A 17937-nucleotide genomic window follows, 5' to 3' on the forward strand; every position below is an offset into this window, starting at 1 on the left:
AAAAAAGGAACTAAAATAATTAATATTAAAATTTTAAAAAACAAAAGTCTTATCATAATAATAATAATATTGAATTCACATACTTGATTTAATTTACGAAAGAATAACTGATTAAGTATTTGAATTCATTATTATTATTATGTAGCTATATGATTACATCATTGAATTAAAAATCAGTTTTAGAATCTTTTTTTTATATTCTTTAATTCAATGACTTAAAAATATGTTTTATGATATGTGTATTTAATTACATAACTGATCATAAAACATATTTATTTATTAGGAAACGGAGAAAATAAGAAATAAAACATTTGTTTTCAAAGAGAAAAAATAATACAAAGTGTTTATTGTTGATGAAACTATTTACACAATTAAAACGACGGTAAGTATAGTACATTTTAAAAAGAACGTTAGATTTTGTTTCCATTGTTCACGTGTTGATAACTTCACAACTGCCATATACTGTTCACTGATGATACTACTGCTGTTGATGTTGATGATGAAACGTAGATAGAAGTCAATCTTTACATTGAAGATGATGTCCATACACACGATGACGATCTTTTACTCTCTGAAATGAAAAAAATTGAAAAACAAACTTAAAATTTATTTTATCTATAATCATGAACAAATAATAATACATACAAACACATTATAATAAAGAAGAAGAAGAAGAAGAAATGGCTATCTGCAATAATATGAAAAGAAAGTAATCAAAACAAACGAAGAAGAAGAATGAAGACATGATTACCTGTAAAAGTAAATACAGCAAACGACGATCATTTTTTTCTGGAGCTGATGAGAAAGTGTAATGAAATTCATTTAAGGACTTTCCTTTAGCTTTGAAGCATAGGAAAAGATATGAATAATGTCCACATAGGGATGATTTCACACTTTGAATTTGTTTATTATTAAATGTATAAGAAGTGGAATTTCTACGTAGAAATTGAATATGTTGCATTACATATGGAGGAAATCCAAATGTATCGAAGTAGTGGGCACGGCCATCAGTATGAATATATACGGAAATCCAGTGTGTGCCAAGTTTGTTCGAGGGATCTGTATTTATGATGATAGCTGCAGGTAGTGGAACATGTGCTGGTAATTCATTGGCTGCATATACGCCAACGAAATGATTGTGAAATAAAGAATTTGTTTGCAAAGCATTCAATAAATCTAGTGTAGAGGACATCATGTATAAAAATGCAGACATGTACATATATGATATGATATTTAAATAACGTACCTTTAAAAATCCATGATGATGTTCCTCTGATGATCCACTTCTAAGAGAGATTGGAATTCTCCATACACAATGCAGGAGATAGGTGCTGGTAGAGGCTTCGTAAAATGAACTTCCAGACGAACACACCCATGACGTATAAGATTCCAATGCTGCACAGCGCTGGCTTCTCCATCTTGAGTAATGTCGAAAACAAAGATAGTGTATCCTTGAGGAAAGTCAAGGCGAGGAATATTGTTGCCATGATTGGAAAAGTGAATGCCTGATCCACAGAATAAGGTATGATATGAGGAAACATAGAGGTTGTTTTCGAAAATTGGTTGTAATGGTTTTGAAGGTACAGGTTTTCCATCAATGTATAGAGAGAAGAAATTGATGTCAAAATGTTTGAAATGAAATGGATTTGAAGTTATTGTTCCTGTATAGGCATCATTTTGTGTGAACGCCACAATCACACGAGTTGGTAATACTCCCATAAATAAATTATCAATTGTTTTTGATTGAAGATCCTTTGGAATGACGAATGACTTCATTTGCACTCTTGTGAGAGGATATTTGGCTGTTGTTGATTGTAGAAGCTTGTTATGTGCTAGTTTTATTGTAGGACTAACATTAATCTTTTTAATATGTAAAGCAGCGTCTAAAATGTTCACTTTAGCCTCAACAGACGCATCACTAGCGATGAGACAAAAGTTTGGCTTTGCAGGAATTAACTTGAGACGTAATTCTACTCCTTGAATTAAAAATTTATCTTGATTAAAAATATCACAATGAAGATGTCCAAGCATGTCGAATTTTGCACTTTTTTTTGTTAATTCATAACGTTGTTGAAATCCTTTATTACCACTAGATGTTGCATCCATATGTCCAGCAGTATCTTGAAACCAGAATGCACATTGAAGATGAGTATTTTTAGCAGAATCATCATAATTTAACAGTTTTTCAATGTATGATCGATATGGATGATTATGAGATGGAAATGAAATCAGTTTGTTATTTAAATACACTTCCACTTCGCTGAACATAGAATTTAAAAAGTCATTAATAGGAGCCACAGCTTTATCACTTTCACCAAATGCTGATCCATCAGGCTTAACGATTTGAGCTTCGATGTAAAGAAGAGTATGTGGTAGATCTATGTATTCATCACTTGTTCCTGGGATGACAAACTCTATAGGAGCATTATCAGCTAGTGAACTGATTGGTTTGTATGTAACAACATGATTATCCAATATACTGGTTTGCGTTGGTTTTGTAGAAAAAATATCTAGTTCACTTTTTACACACTCGCAGGATTGATGATGTAAGAAAGCCATAATGGTGATGATTTAATCAAAGATATCGTGTGATAACTTCCTCTTCTTATAAGACTGATTTTTCTTTGTTTTCTGTGTACGTTTCCTCTTGCCCTTCTCCTTCTTCTTCTTGCGCTTGATGATGTGTAATGGTGAAGGGTTAAAGATGGAATGATGTGTAATTCTTCTTTTCCTTCGTTGATATCCAGATCCTAGCATAGATTTCAGTTTATTTTTTGCTTTGTCTTGCAAGACGGATCTCGCTTCACCCATTCGTTGATGAAAGGATTCGTTAATAGGTTGATTGTCGATGATGACATCAGTAATAACGTTTGCTCCAGATTTTAATAATTCCTTTCCTACTGTTTTAGCTCCTTGTTTTACTAGTGGCATGACAGAACGAAATAATCCTCCAAGGAAACTTCCAATACCATGTCCAACTTGATAAGGGGAGCCAACATAAACGTTTCCAGTTCCAGAAAGAGCTTGTTTTTGATAATATTGTAAATATGGATTATTCATATTTGTCGATGTTGACGCACTGGTCGAAAATGTAGTTTAACGCATACAGTTCCGAAAGTGAATGCCAGTGGAGAGCCTGTACTATCTCTTATATCTATTTTGATGTGTTCAAAATGCATCTTCTCTATAGGCACATAATGTGGAGGATTAAAAATTTCTATAACACTACTTCCAAATGTATGATTCACAGGATTCATATTTATGATACGTAATAATGGTGCTACTGTATCTCCAACAAATACAGATTGAATTATATCACAATACACATACATTGTAGATGGAAGTCCTAAACGTAAATTTGGAATGCTTTGGCCTTGTTGCATATCCTTTAAATCAACGCTTGGATCAAACCCCAACATCGCACTAACACTTGGTGATAATGCAACGTCTACATCTATGTCTTTATGAAGACGTCGTATAAAACAGGTATTACTCTCACGAGTATAAGAAATATGTAAATTTGTGAATCTGTTGTACGTATTTATTATCTTTATCAATTCTGATATGTCAGTGTAATAACGTACAGGAATAGTTATAAATTTCCATTCATCACTTTTTGCAGGTTTGTAAAAATTTTTATTATTTTCGTCATTAATATTTAATATTGAATGAGGATAATGAATTTCAACAATAGCCACTTCCCACTTTTCATGGAATTCCATTCTTTGATGAAGTTTCGTAGTGTATGATGTTAAGGTGTTGTCAGGAAAATATTCCATAGAACTATTACTGGGAAGCGTAACGTAAAAATCTCCATCAGGTTCCATTGTACTTCTCGATCTTCTTTACGGATGATGCAGGTATCCAGGAATCGAAAGAAGAAGGATATCCTTTCCAATGAACAAGATATTCTTTTCTGCTGCCTTTTCTTCTTGTACGTATGATTTTATCTATGTAAAATGTCTTTGATAACGTCACAGGTTGTAATTCCTCTCTGTAAAATAATCCATCCAGTGGTTCCTTGTTTAAATCTTCAATTTCATAAACAGGTGGATCTCTTGGTATTATCTTCTTCACTTTAAATATTTCCCAAGTCCAATTTTGCATATATCCTTTATCAAATGTACGTTTAGTTTTACTAATTCGTACTGTATCACCAATCTTAAGATGATTTGAGAAATTTGGATTCTTCTTCTTCTTCTTTATTTTATTATCATATTGATTATGCCATACTTGTAATAGGTTATTTTGAGAAACATTTGCAGGTGACATCTTTATACTTGAATGATAACCTTCATTGTATGATTTCACAAGAAGAGGTAATACATTTAAATAATTATACGTTTGATACTTTGTAAAATACTTCCACATTTTTTCTTTTAGAGTTCTGTTAAAACGTTCTACAATACTAGCTTTTATATCAGGATTTTTAGTTGTAATATGTTTTATTTTGTTGTGCACTAAGTACTTCTGTATTGTTTTATTAGTAAACTCACTTCCTTTATCTGTTCGGAATGTAATTGGTTTTCTGTCTTTGAACACAATTTGTAATGCTTTTAAGACATCATTTGTACTTTTAGATTTTAATGGCACAGCCCATGCATATCGACTGAACACATCTATCACTGTCAGAATATAACGATATCCATCATTAAATTTATGAAGAGATTGAAGATCATTAATATCACTTTCCCACTCATCATCAATGTTATTCACTACATAGAAATCTCTTTTAAAACGACGACGTACAGGTTTGTGTAACGTATATGTTGTTTGTTGCAGTAACCATCTTCTTATACAATATATAGGAATTTTCTTCTTTGTAGCTATCCACAATTTTTTAACAGTTGAAAACGAGGCAGGATGTGAAGGGTTGTAGTAAATCTTGCTTAACTGTTTGTTTACGGTTTCCACCTTGACCATACTGGACGTTTACAGGCACGTTTCCTTTTCCTTATAGGAGAAATTACTTTTTCCTTTTCTTCTTCTTCTTCTTCTGCTTCTTCGTCGTCTTCTGCAAACGATTTCAGAGGTATTTTTTCCCTTGACGATGATGCTGTTGGCGATGCTTTAGTTCGTCGTAAAATATATGACAAACGTTTTGGATTTCCAATAAGTTCTTGAGGTGTGTTATTAGAAGATAAATAATTACAAAATTTCTCCCATCCCGGTGGATTTGTGTGTTTCCGGGGTCGCGACACATCAGAAATTAAATCTACAATGTGAGATCCTTCTAGTTTATCACCTCTGATGTAAACAGTTTCTTTATTATCCCACGTGATATTATCATCATGTTTCATTCTATGTAGTAGTAATTCAGCTCTTTTACGAAACATTTTGGGTATAGATAATAATATTTCTTCTTCTACTTCAGGCTTCTCTGATTTAGTTGACGTAATTGAAAGTGTCACAGGTTCTTCTTGTTTTCGTATTAAATGTAAATATTTTTGAAGAATATTGTTATACTGATTCCACTTTTCTTCATCACTAAGCGATGATAACTGTAAAATCTCTTGCATTTCTTGATCCAAATTAGATTCACGTTTCTCCAGGGCTGATGATGATGATGATGTTGGTGTTTGTATACGATTCAGAACTTCAGGTGGAACTAAAATCATCTTCTTTGCGTGTTCCATTGTACTAACGGAATAGTAAACTTGATAATGCACCAGTTAAAATAGGAGCTAATAATGCCGGTAGGAATCCACCCTGCTGCTGTACTAATAAATGCTTCTTCTTCTTTTGGATGGAGTTTCCTTTCTTCACAAGATATCGAAGCGTCCTCTTGTATCGCTTTAATCTTGCTTTCTGTGTCTTTGTAAGAGGTACATTCCCTTTTAATACATTATAACAACATTCACAAATACTTCGAATCACTGAAGAGTCTGCATTGGCCAGTATAGCTTTACGTAATTTAGGATTTGCTTTGCTCAGCGTACGAAGAAGATCTCCGTGTTTTACTCTTGGAGACATATTGTCAGAATGAAGAAACACAGTTTAAAACAAACATTATAAACACATCTTCTTCTTCTATTTCGATGGAACATAAACGTAATGATAAATATCATCAGGAAAGATATTTGTTTGAAAACGAAGTTCATCTGGCGTATCCTGTTTTAAATCAATAAAGAAATATCCATATGGTAACTTTGTTGCGTCGTTGAAACTTTCTTGAAGAAATTTTGGATTCTCAGGAGTTAATTGATAACTCAAATGTTTAATTTGTGATTTATCTCTTGGATTTTTAAATAATACGAGATAAGAACAATTCAAACTCATATCTCTGCTTCCTTTTCCCTGATGAAATATGTTTTGTGTAATAAATAGTACACTAAGATTTCTATGATGAGAACCCTTTGTAAAGAAATCAACTATATTGCGGTTCACTTCACACATTTGATCATCAATAATAATAAGATGTGGTCCAGTTTCAGGTAAAAAGTCTTTTGTTCGAGGTAATCCTTCAATAAATTGTACTTTTGTCGAAATTTCTCTGTATGCATTTTGCCATTCTGCATAGTACCAATAAATATGACGAAACGATGTATTAACCATACGTGGTAAATTGGACAGGAATCGTATTACAAAGGAAGTTTTTCCACATCCACTTGGTCCGGCAACAATACATGAAAAGGGATGTTTCCACGTCGTGTCCATGTTAAAGAGTATGATCATTCTTTCCTTATACGTATATTTATAAAGGGCCTTATTACATTTCTCTTCTTCTTTTGTTGGAAGTAGTGTAACCATATGGAAGAGTATCATATGAATTTGGAATTCTACGTCGTTTAATATAATTTATCTTATAAATTTTTGTTTCGGGCATGCTGACGATAGTATGGTCTTTCCTGCGGCAAATTTTTTTCTCATTGGTAATTTTGACTTCCGTGGGACGAGATTCTTCCTCTTCTTCTGCATCCTCTTCACTATCTACTATCATTTTCTTCATTACATCAAAATTTAGGTGTTTTGAAGATTCATAGTTTAATGAAAAGCCCCGTATCTTGCATACTTGAAACTCCTTCTTCGTACTGGGATCAAAAATACGTAAGCTGTAATTCTTCGGGCCCGCCGATACATATTCTGAAATATAGGCTTCTTTACCATATTCGAGGACTTCATTTGTTAAATCGCCTAAAAAGTCACCAGTTGGAATTGTACTTTCATCAGGTTTTTGCGTATAAATGACAGAATCAGTATCAAAATATAATACTCTTTCTTGTAGTTGATCTAAATATTTGTACAATTCTAATCTTGCTTGTGCTGTTGTGTATGCGGCTATGACAACATTTACTGTTGGTAGTGAAACAGGAACGTCATCGGTGTATTGCCAATATACATATAACATGTCATCATTTACTGGAAATATTTGATGAACATCTATATCATGAGATGTTAATTTCTCATATAAATCCTTGGGTTCATTAATAATGCTGACATGACCCATGTTCTCACGTTGACCAAATTTTCCCCAAAATGAATTTAGCATTAATTTAGCTAAACTTCTAAGTGCTGGATTATGTTTAATTTTGTTCTCATCTAGACGTATTCCTTCCTTTTCATAAAATTGCTGAATGTACTTCTTCTTTAATTCATCTGTTTCACACCATGATGGCCATCCACTAGCTTCTGTTTTTGCTTTCAGGAAGGTGTTTATGTATTCTGCAAATAAGCCGCCACTTTTTGTTTTTTCATCATATTGAACAACGTCATATGCCCATATTTCATGAATATCTATTATTTTATATCCTTTTTCTAATGCCTTTCTTACTTCATCTGCTACCCATGTTCCATGTAGCACTCGGTCTTCATCGTTGTGATTACAAGGTGCTTGGATTAATTCATCACAACATGTACGGCAGAGTGGAAACATCAATCTATCATTTGATTTATAAGGGAGGACAGGATGAAACAGTTGTTTTGGAGGCAAAATACTGAGCTTAACTAATCCTTCTACTTCTTCAATGGTGGGAATATTTGAATCTCCAGGCAGGTAGATAGTAGGATGACGAATTGGAAACTTCTTAGTCTTAGAGATAAATGGGTACAATGAAATAACATCTTTGTATTTTATGATTTCTCCTTCAGATTCTTGTGCTTTATGATACAAACGTATGGCATTCACACGTCCTCCATAAAAAGCGTCACGAGGATTTAAAGGTGATTTCTTTGTATACGGATGATTACTAACATACTTCTTCATCTCTTCATTTCTTGCCAATTGTTTTTTAAATTCACAACCCCATATTTCATGCACTTCACAACCAAAATCTTTTAATTTTTGGATTTTCTTCTTTGTTGCTTCATATCGAAATTCCATGGTATCTGTAGCATTGTTATAGATGGGTTTATCTCTGTCGTTAGGGTAACACTTGATACAACCATGCGTCCAGCATCCCTCATACTCCCACACGTGAATTTTTCCTGTATTGGGTTCTGTCCATACACCATCTACTTTCATTGATGCTATTCGTTTTTCCTTACTACGTGCAGCATTCGTAATTTGGATGTTTCTGGTTTTTTCTTCCCAAGCTATCCATTGTACTGCTTCAATTGATTGTACATCTCTCCATCGATATCCGTTCTTTGGTATGATACCAATTGTATTTTCCTTTAAGAAATTTCTACGATATACCAAATTACATGCACTGGCAATTGTAATACATTCAAGTAGGGGATTAACATTAGTTTCAGATTCAAATGTATTCATAAAGGAAATACAGGCTTGACGTAATACTTCGACATCCTGTACACAATACTTGATGAGTTCTTCTTTCATTTTAAAGGTGTCGTTTTGATGTTCGGTATACCATTCGAGAAACTTGCGTCTTTCGTCTACTTTCATAGTATCTGCTCCATAATATTTAATGTCTGGAAGCGGCCCTTCATAGGTTTGGTTCTCACGTCGATTAAAGAAGTGTGGGAAATATCCTTTGCACGATTGAAGTCCAAATGCACCACTTAATTTACTTAAGGGCATAGGAAGAAAGCTTAGTGAATCGATGAAGGTTACGTTTTCTATTTTAAGAGAGAGAATTTTTGCTCCATTCATGATTACTTCTGGAGTCCAATTCATCTTCTCAACCATGGTCTTAATGATGAAATGTGCGTCATATCCCTTTGAATTATGGGCAACACAGATTACTGATTTAATGTTTGGTCGACGTTGTTGAAGATGTTTTAGAAAATCTTCTATTACATTTTCTCCGTCAAAAATATTTTCTCGCTTTCCACAAATGACACAATCATTCTTGATGTTGTTATCTTCATAACATTGGTAACATACATGTTGACTAACCAAGACATTAGGTATATGTTCATATATGTTTGCGTCCTCGTCTTCTATTTTCGTATCTTGTGTGCATTCAATATCATAAAACAGAATCATAGATTTCTTCTCCATGATGATTTTTTCATTGGCTTTTTTCGATTTTCTTCTTTCATTCACTTTCATGTAACATTCATGATTTGGTGGTACTATATTATAGCAAATGTTGCAATAAGTTTCTCCACATACGTGAGAACCTTTCTCTTTCACTACATAAATTTTCAAACATTGGGCACAGCATTTCACAATGGAACATAAAGGCTTTCCATTTTGATACGGCGCTGACTTGTGATAGTCATAGCATGACTGGCCATAAAATTCTCGATTACAATCATTGCAAGTAATATGGGTATCTTTAAAGTCACATGGAGGCTTCTGATGACAACGATAACATACAGCTGTACAATGTTTCAAATGATCATGTTTTTTTTCATATTTCTTATGACAGCTTTCACAATAATAACTACAGCTAAAACATGCTGTCAAGCTTTCAATGACGTTGTAGTGGTTATCTATAAACAGTAAATTTAAAGCAGTTCTCTCATTATCACTTGGTGGTGCTTCAAACATGACATCACTTCCTGAAAAGCCCCTATACACTGTAATTTTATAATCCTTTAAATATTCCTGAAATTTACGAATTTCAGGAATTCCACCACCATGACTGAGATCTACATCGGCAGCTTCACACAGATCTTCTACTTCTTGCTGAATTAAATATTTATTTTGATTTTTTACATATCTATTATATTCAGTTTGATTTCTTCCCTTGTATTTTTTCAGTCCTATGGCAACGACGATTGCATGCGCTAAACATCTTGTACCTGTGTTCTTAATTGTGATAATACCACGTTTTGCCTTTACATAATCGTCGGTATTCATAATATGTTGTTTCAAACGACCTTGGCCTCTCGGCATGCGCACATGATGAAAATTAACGATGCAATCTTCATTTATAAGAAAAGCCGCATTACTTTGCAGTACTTTCTCATAACTTATCCATAGAACTTCTGCTGAGAGATTTCTTGCTTCTCTGAATGACAACCAAAAAGGGCGGTGTCCTTCTCTCTCATTTGTAATTGTTATTCCTACGTAATCATGCTGGTCCACATTACGTAGCAAATAATCTATTAGTGCCCGTAGACTTGTTTCAATTGCCGTAAAAGGGTTTTCATCTGCACGCACGGGGGCTAGACGGAATCGTAGCATTCTACCCTCCATATTGTATCTTCTGTATTGTCTTCTTCGTTCTTCTATTATATGAAATCTATTGTGTCCATCATTACGGTTGTTATTTCCGAATCCTACTTGTATATTTGAATTTCGTTGTGCTTGAAATACGGCTAGCAATTCGTCCATTCTTTTTTCTATGTCGTCTAAATCGACTTCCATTTCTTCGTGTTCTGCACTAGCCTCTGCTAATATTTCCATAATTGAGGGATATATTACTTCTTCTTCTTCTTTTCTGGGATCGGGAAACAAATTGTTAATCCAATTTTCTAGTTCATTCGTGTAAAACTTATCATCTTCTTCTTCTATCTTCATCTCTTCCTTATTGTAATCCTCTCCTATTATTTGGGAAAACGTGAGATTTAGCAGCTCTTCTTCTTCTTCATTTCTCCTTTCTTCTTCGACGTCTTCTTCTGTTCCTTCTTGTAACCACTTTATAATTTCTTTAATACGGCCTGATGCTTCTTCTGTTATCGTTCTATTGCTAGCACTGTTCAATAATTGTAATAGTTCTTCTTCATCATATTCTTCTTTTTCTACTGGAATTTGAATTTCAATAGTTTCTCTTTCTTCTTCTTCTTCTTCTTCTGTTGCTGATGCTGTTGCTGTTGCTGCTTCTTCTATTCTTTCTTCTATTTTCATTTGTTCTTCTCCGTCTTCTTCTTCTTGCATTTTTTCATGATGATCTATTTCCATTTCTTCTTTTGCGTCTTCCTCTTCTTCTTCTTCTTCTTCTTCTTCTTCTTGCATTTCTTCTTCTTCTTCTTCTTCTATCCCGATTATGGCATTTATTTCACTTAAAAGAACTTGCGTTTCGTTATTTACGCCCACTACCTCTTCTTCTTCTTCTTCAATGTCATTAATGAAGACCGTAATCTCCTTCAGTAAATCTTGCGTACTCTCTTTTGCCATTTTTCTTCCTCAGATGTATATATACGTAATGCAATATATGTAAATGGTATATGAATATGATATATAATAGGATATATAAATCTTATTTAAATGGAATATATATATGTATATAAATATTTTGAAAGGATATATAAGCGTTTAAAAGAATATACGAGTAAGTAAAATGTGATATATAAGTAATTAAAAAGGAATAATAATAATAATATCAACGGGAATAGGGAAAAGGATTACACTTATCTTTATTTGTATGCAACCTAAAATAAAAAAGAAATGAATTTTGTTACTTATAAATCAATATATATTAGATATATAAATATATACTATATAAGACAGAACTTTATGATGTCAATGAAATAATCTCTCATCATACCTTTTAAATATTTTAACTTTTCTTCCTATTCCACGGGATGAGGAGTGAAAACAAATGTATGTTCACAATCTCTTTCAAATGTATTAACTAATGAAGATATGTAGATTACACGGCCTTTTATACTTATTCTGTTTTAGAATTTTATCGTTAATTTTAGTGAACGCGAAATCCGTATTTCCTACTCCTCCTCTCTACACGTCTTTCTTTTATACTGTCATTAATTTTAGCGACCACAAATTCAATGATATCTTCTTTACAACTTAACGAAAAGATGCTATTGACTTTCCCCCGGAAAACCGATGTTATGTTACTGATTTCAAAGTGTCTTTATTGAATACAACACCTTCGAAAACTATAGAATCGATACTAATGTTGTTTATTTTACGTGTATGAATATTACCCCCGGGAGCTCAACACTTTTTACCCCTTAGATGTCACGTTACTGATTTCAAAGTGTCTTTATTGAATACAACACCTTCGAAAACTATGGAATCGAAACTAATACTGTTTATTTTAAATTATTTTACGTGTATGAATATCACCCCGTGAGCTCACCACTTTTTTACCCCTTAGATGTCATGTTACTATTTTCAAAGTGTCTTTATTGAATACAACACCTTCGAAAACTATGGAATCGGTACTAATATTGTTTATTTTAAAATATTTTACATGTATGAATATTACCCTTCCAGGGAGACCCCGTGAGCTCACCACTTTTTTTACCCCTTAGATGTCATATTACTATTTTCAAAGTGTCTTTATTGAATACAGCACCTTCGAAAACTATGGAATCGGTACTAATATTGTTTATTTTAAAATATTTTACGTGTATGATTATTACCCCCAGGGAGCCCCTCGACAAGTGAACTTTATGTTAGATAATATTATTACATGAGTACTGTACTTTGATCTAAGGGGACTCGGTGAATCAATGGTAAAGCGTTCACTTGTGATGCGATAGGGGGGCCTTGGTGATTTAGTGTCCACGTCTCATATAGCCTCGCTGCTGAAAGGGACGCTATGACAATATAGATGAAAGTATTTTACAAGTACTTATTGTCTTTTCGAGTGCAAAATAATACGCGTTCAATACTACACAGAGGCTTGTAGTATTTGAGCCCCGTCGCCCAAAGCTTGGACCTCTCCCAACAAAAAATTTCTTAATGCACGCCTGTGTACATAGCTAGTATACGAATTCTATGACGGGATTCTGAGCATTTTAGAAGAAATGATGATAATAATAGGGAATATTTTAACTACTTTCGTCCTTTTAAAGTAATATCACATACAGCTTAGACTATAATATGGAGAAAACTGTATAAAGTTCAACTTCCTAGATCAACTTAAAGAAATGGAGAAATGTTCTCTTATTTGAGAATAGACAATTGTTTTAACTTGAAGATTTGTGCCCCATGATGAAATCGTGGGGTACTGTGGCTCAGTGGTAAAGCGTTCACCTTCTGTGATTGGGGTCCCTGGTTCGATCCTAACTCTTGCCGTGTGAACTTTGTGGTGCATATAGCCTCGCTGCTGAACGGAACGTTAAACTCAAAAATCAATCAACATCATGTGTACATAGGTAACGGCATCCGAGATGTATAAGCAACACTAGTTTTGTCAAGTTTTAGATCTCAAACACTGTTTTAATATTACCTAAAACACACACACATACATATCTTCGCTTCGTGTTGTCTGAAACCATGACCTAAGATAATGTTGACGCGACAGCTGGAGAACAACATTGAAATACAAAACATGTTCTGTTATCTTATTTTTCTGCTCTTTGCAAGTAGACATTGCAGATACAAAAACTCTCTCAGTTCGTTGACTTGTGTATGTGTATTTAACGTTAGATTTCACTCTTATTAACATTAGAAAATTATGAAATTAACTTCAGTGCCTCAGTGGTAGAGTGTTTACCTCTGGTGCATGAGGGCCCGTGTTCAAATCACGTCTTTTTTTTTCTATATACTTGTCATTAATTTTAGCGACCACAAATCCACTGCTTCCTTTACAACTTAACGAAAAGATGCTATTCACAGTCCCCGGAAAACCGACTTATAATTTCATTTTTACGTTCCAGAGGGCACGGTGGCTCAATGATAGAGCGTTCACCTCAAGTGCTTGGGTCCCTGATTCGATCCCAGTTCGTGCCCTATGAACTTTGTGGTGGACAAACATCGTATGCGTGGATTTCCCTTCTTATTTTTCACCAGTTTCCTTCCACTTTCTTCATTACATCATTTCATTCATTTTTTCATTATCACCTCTCCTTCATTAGCCTAGTAGACGTAACCGTAGGACGTAAAACTCGGTGGACAAACACCGTGTGCGTGAATTTAATGCAACATTTCATTCATTCATTTCTCATTACCATCGTCCCGGCTGGAGCTCATGTGATTCTGATTCCACGTTAATCATTAGGTCCACGTCTCATATAGCCTCGCTGCTGAAAGGGACGCTAAACTAAAATCAACTCAACTCAACAACTCATCATCACCGCCTGCATTAGCATAGCCGACATAACTGTAAGACGTAAAACTTAGTGGTTCAGATTCCACGTTAATCAGTAGGTCCACGGCTCATATAGCCTCGCTGCTGAAAGGGACGCTGAACTAAAATCAACTCAACTCATTACCATCGCCTCCATTAGCATAGCCGACATAGAAAGACAGACAGACCTTGTTGGCTTTATTGTTGGACGTAAAACTCTTCATTGTTTAAAAGATTTCATTTACAGACAGAAAGACAGACGTATACATCATATTATCAAAATTAAAATACCAAGCCTACAGACACTTCTTGCGTCAATTGCAATGCGAGCCAGAAAACATTCAAGAATTCCATCTTATCATTTTTCTTAGAAGCCTCATAGAAGTTCACTTATCTGTTTTTAACTAGGGCAGTCTTGTTATCTCGTTGTAGTACGTATCATCAAAACATTTGACAACGGCATCTTATCTGTTGCTCTTGAAACTAAACCATTTTAAGATGTAGTTCAATGTACTAACAAAACAGAGGAAGAAAGAGACTAACAAAACAGACATTCACATATATGTCTCAACTGCTATCTAATTGCAATGTACGTCAGAAAACATTCAAGAATTTCATCTTATCTTAAATGAAAACCTAACATATTGTTTTATTCTTTCAGGAATAATCATAGACCGTAATATTTTTAATAATATATTTTTTTACTTACCTATTTTAATAAGTCTGATGATAACACTTATTCTCAGCTTTAGGCATCCAACGGATCAACCACGTACAAAGACACACACACACTCACTCACTATTACAAATATGAAGTGAAAGTTTTTACGTGGAAGAGGATCGACACACACTTTACTCTTCTAACTCCGAATCACAAATGTTCTCTGTATACACACACACACACACACACACACACACACATATGTTTGTCTTAGAGAAACATGTTTCAACAAGTTCGATCATGCCGACCATAATCGAAAACATATCTCGTTACGATTTCAATACATAAGATAATATCTTTCACATCAAGACTTGAGAAAGTCATGTTTCATTTTGTTTACACAGGTATCTATATGGGACTGTATTTCAATTCTAAATTTCGTTAACGTAGTTTTTTCTGCTATGGGAATATATTATATTGCAATTTCTCGTCACGACTTAGCAGCAAATTCATTTGGCATAATCTGATCTTGAATTTCTCTACATAAGTGATTTTAATTACTTGTCATAACAGACATCATGTGAATATTCATATAACACATTTCACATTCTACAATATGATATGCTATGAGAAGCTTCCGTTATTAGAATCCATTCGCAGGGCTCTGAGGGAGGAGTGTATAGGTATGTGTTTCGTTATGGGACTCATATATGGTTTCTTTTCTCATGTCTTTAAAAAAATTGTGAAATACAATATTTACCTTAGCAACTAAGTCAATTTCGTGAGAAGCTTTGATCATTTGAATATCACGTCTTCTACAGACACTTTGTGGGAATAGGGCCAATTTCATACAATCTCCTGAGAAGCTCCGTTCATTTGAATATCATGCTTTCAGTTCATATTCTCCAGACATCTCGTGGGAATAGGACCAAGGGGCTTAATCGCTTATGCTCTTTGGCTTTCCAGGAGGAGTAAGGGGTGACGGGGGGTCAAATAAACCAAAATTTTCCCACGGGCTTCTGTGGTAGCCGTAAAAGGCTATGACCATAGCAACTAAAGACTTGTCGAAACTTGCCTACCAATTCCAGGAAATGATACCGAATTCTAAGAACGGGAGGGATCAAATTTCAGCCATAGTGCCTCATATCTACTATGAATACATACTTTTCGTTTCCGTAAAGGACCCATGAAGGGTACATTGCGCCCTTGCGAAACCACATAAAATGAAAGCTGTTTTATATATTCTTCTGTATGGCACAATACTGTACAATGAATACATACTTTAATGTTTGTAAAGAATCCGTGAAGGGTACACTTCGCCCTTTACATAAGGCGCCCTTGCGAAACTACATAAAAGAAAAGCTGTTTGATTTATTCTTCTGTACGTCACAATTCTGTACAATGAATACATACTTTTAGTGTTGGCAAAGAATTCGTGAAGGGTACACTGCGCTCTTTACATAAGGCGCCCTTAGGAAACCACATAAAAGAGAAGCTGTTTTATTTATTCTCCTGTATGGCACAATTCTGTACAATGAATACATACTTTTCGTGTTCGTAAAAAACCCGAGAAGGGTACATTGCGCCCTTGCGAAACCACATAAAAGAAAAGCTGTTTTATTTATTCTTCTGTATGGCACAATTCTGTACAATGAATACATACTTTTAGTGTTGGTAGTGAATCCGTGAAGGGTACATTGCGCTCTTGCAAAACACATAAAAGAAAAGCTGTTTTATTTATTTTCTTGTACGGCACAATTCTGTACAATGAATACATACTTTTAGTGTTGGTAATGAATGCGTGAAGGGTACATTGCGCTCTTGCGAAACCACATAAAAGAAAAACTGTTTTATTTATTCTCCTCTATGGCACAATTTTGTACAATGAATGCATATTTTTAGTATTGGTAAAGAACCCGTGAAGTGTACATTGCACCCTTTACATAAGGCGCCCTTCCGAAACCACATAAAAGAAAAGCTGTTTTATTTATTCTTCTGTACGTCACAATTCTGTAGAATGAATACATACTTTTAGTATTGGCAAAGAACCCGTGAAGGGTACATTGCGCCCTTGCGAAACTACATAAAAGAAAAGCTGTTTTATTTATTCCTCTGTATGGCACAATTCTGTACAATGAATACATACTTTTAGTGTTGGTAAAGAATCCGTGAAGGGTACACTGCGCCCTTTACATAAGGCGCCCTTGCGAATCTACATAAAAGAAAAGTTGTTTTATTTATTCTTCTGTGTGGCACAATTCTGTACAATGAATACATACTTTTAGTGTTGTTAAAGAATCCGTGAAGGGTACTCTGCGCCCTTTACATAAGGCGCCCTTGGGAAACCACATAAAAAGAAAGCTGTTTTAATTATTCTCCTGTATGGCACAATTCTGTACAATGAATACATACTTTTCGTGTTCGCAAAGAACCCGTGAAGGTTACATTGCGCCCTTGCGAAACCACATAAAAGAAAAGCTGTTTTATTTATCCTTCTGTATAGCACAATTCTGTACAATGAATACATACTTTTAGTGTTGGTAAAGAATCCGTGAAGGGTACATTGCGCTCTTGCGAAACCACATAAAAGAAAAGATGTTTTATTTATTCTTCTGTATGGCACAATTCTTTACAATGGATACATACTTTTAGTGTTGGTAAGAATCCGTGAAGGGAACACTGCGCCCTTTACATAAGGCGCCCTTGCGAAACCAAATAAAAGAAAAGCTGTTTTATTTATTCTTCTGTATGGCACAATTCTGTACAATGAATACATACTTTTCGTGTTCGTAAAGAACCCTAGAAGGGTACATTGCGCTCTTGCGAAACCACATAAAAGAAAAGCTGTTTTAATTATTCTTCTGTATGGCACAATTCTGTACAATGAATACATACTTTCGTGTTCGTAAAGAACCAGTGAAGGGTACATTGCGCTCTTGCGAA

General features: G+C 34.4%; 1 protein-coding gene across 1 annotated transcript; it reads right to left on the reverse strand.

The window, feature by feature from the left end:
• Nucleotides 1-348: 348 nt before the first annotated feature.
• LOC145689101 (uncharacterized protein F54H12.2-like) lies at nt 349-2908 on the reverse strand. Its single transcript, XM_081763226.1, has 2 exons — nt 1247-2908; nt 349-571 (listed from the first exon to the last, which is right to left on the reverse strand). Exon 1 carries the CDS (start codon nt 2557-2559, stop codon nt 1249-1251), a length of 1311 nt encoding a protein of 436 aa, XP_081619352.1. The 5' UTR covers nt 2560-2908; the 3' UTR covers nt 349-571; nt 1247-1248.
• Between the last annotated feature and the right edge of the window lie 15029 nt (nt 2909-17937).

The sequence above is a fragment of the Thermobia domestica genome, chromosome 7 (assembly GCF_964235325.1).
Source record: "Thermobia domestica chromosome 7, izTheDome1.hap1.1, whole genome shotgun sequence".
NCBI lineage: Eukaryota > Metazoa > Arthropoda > Insecta > Zygentoma > Lepismatidae > Thermobia > Thermobia domestica.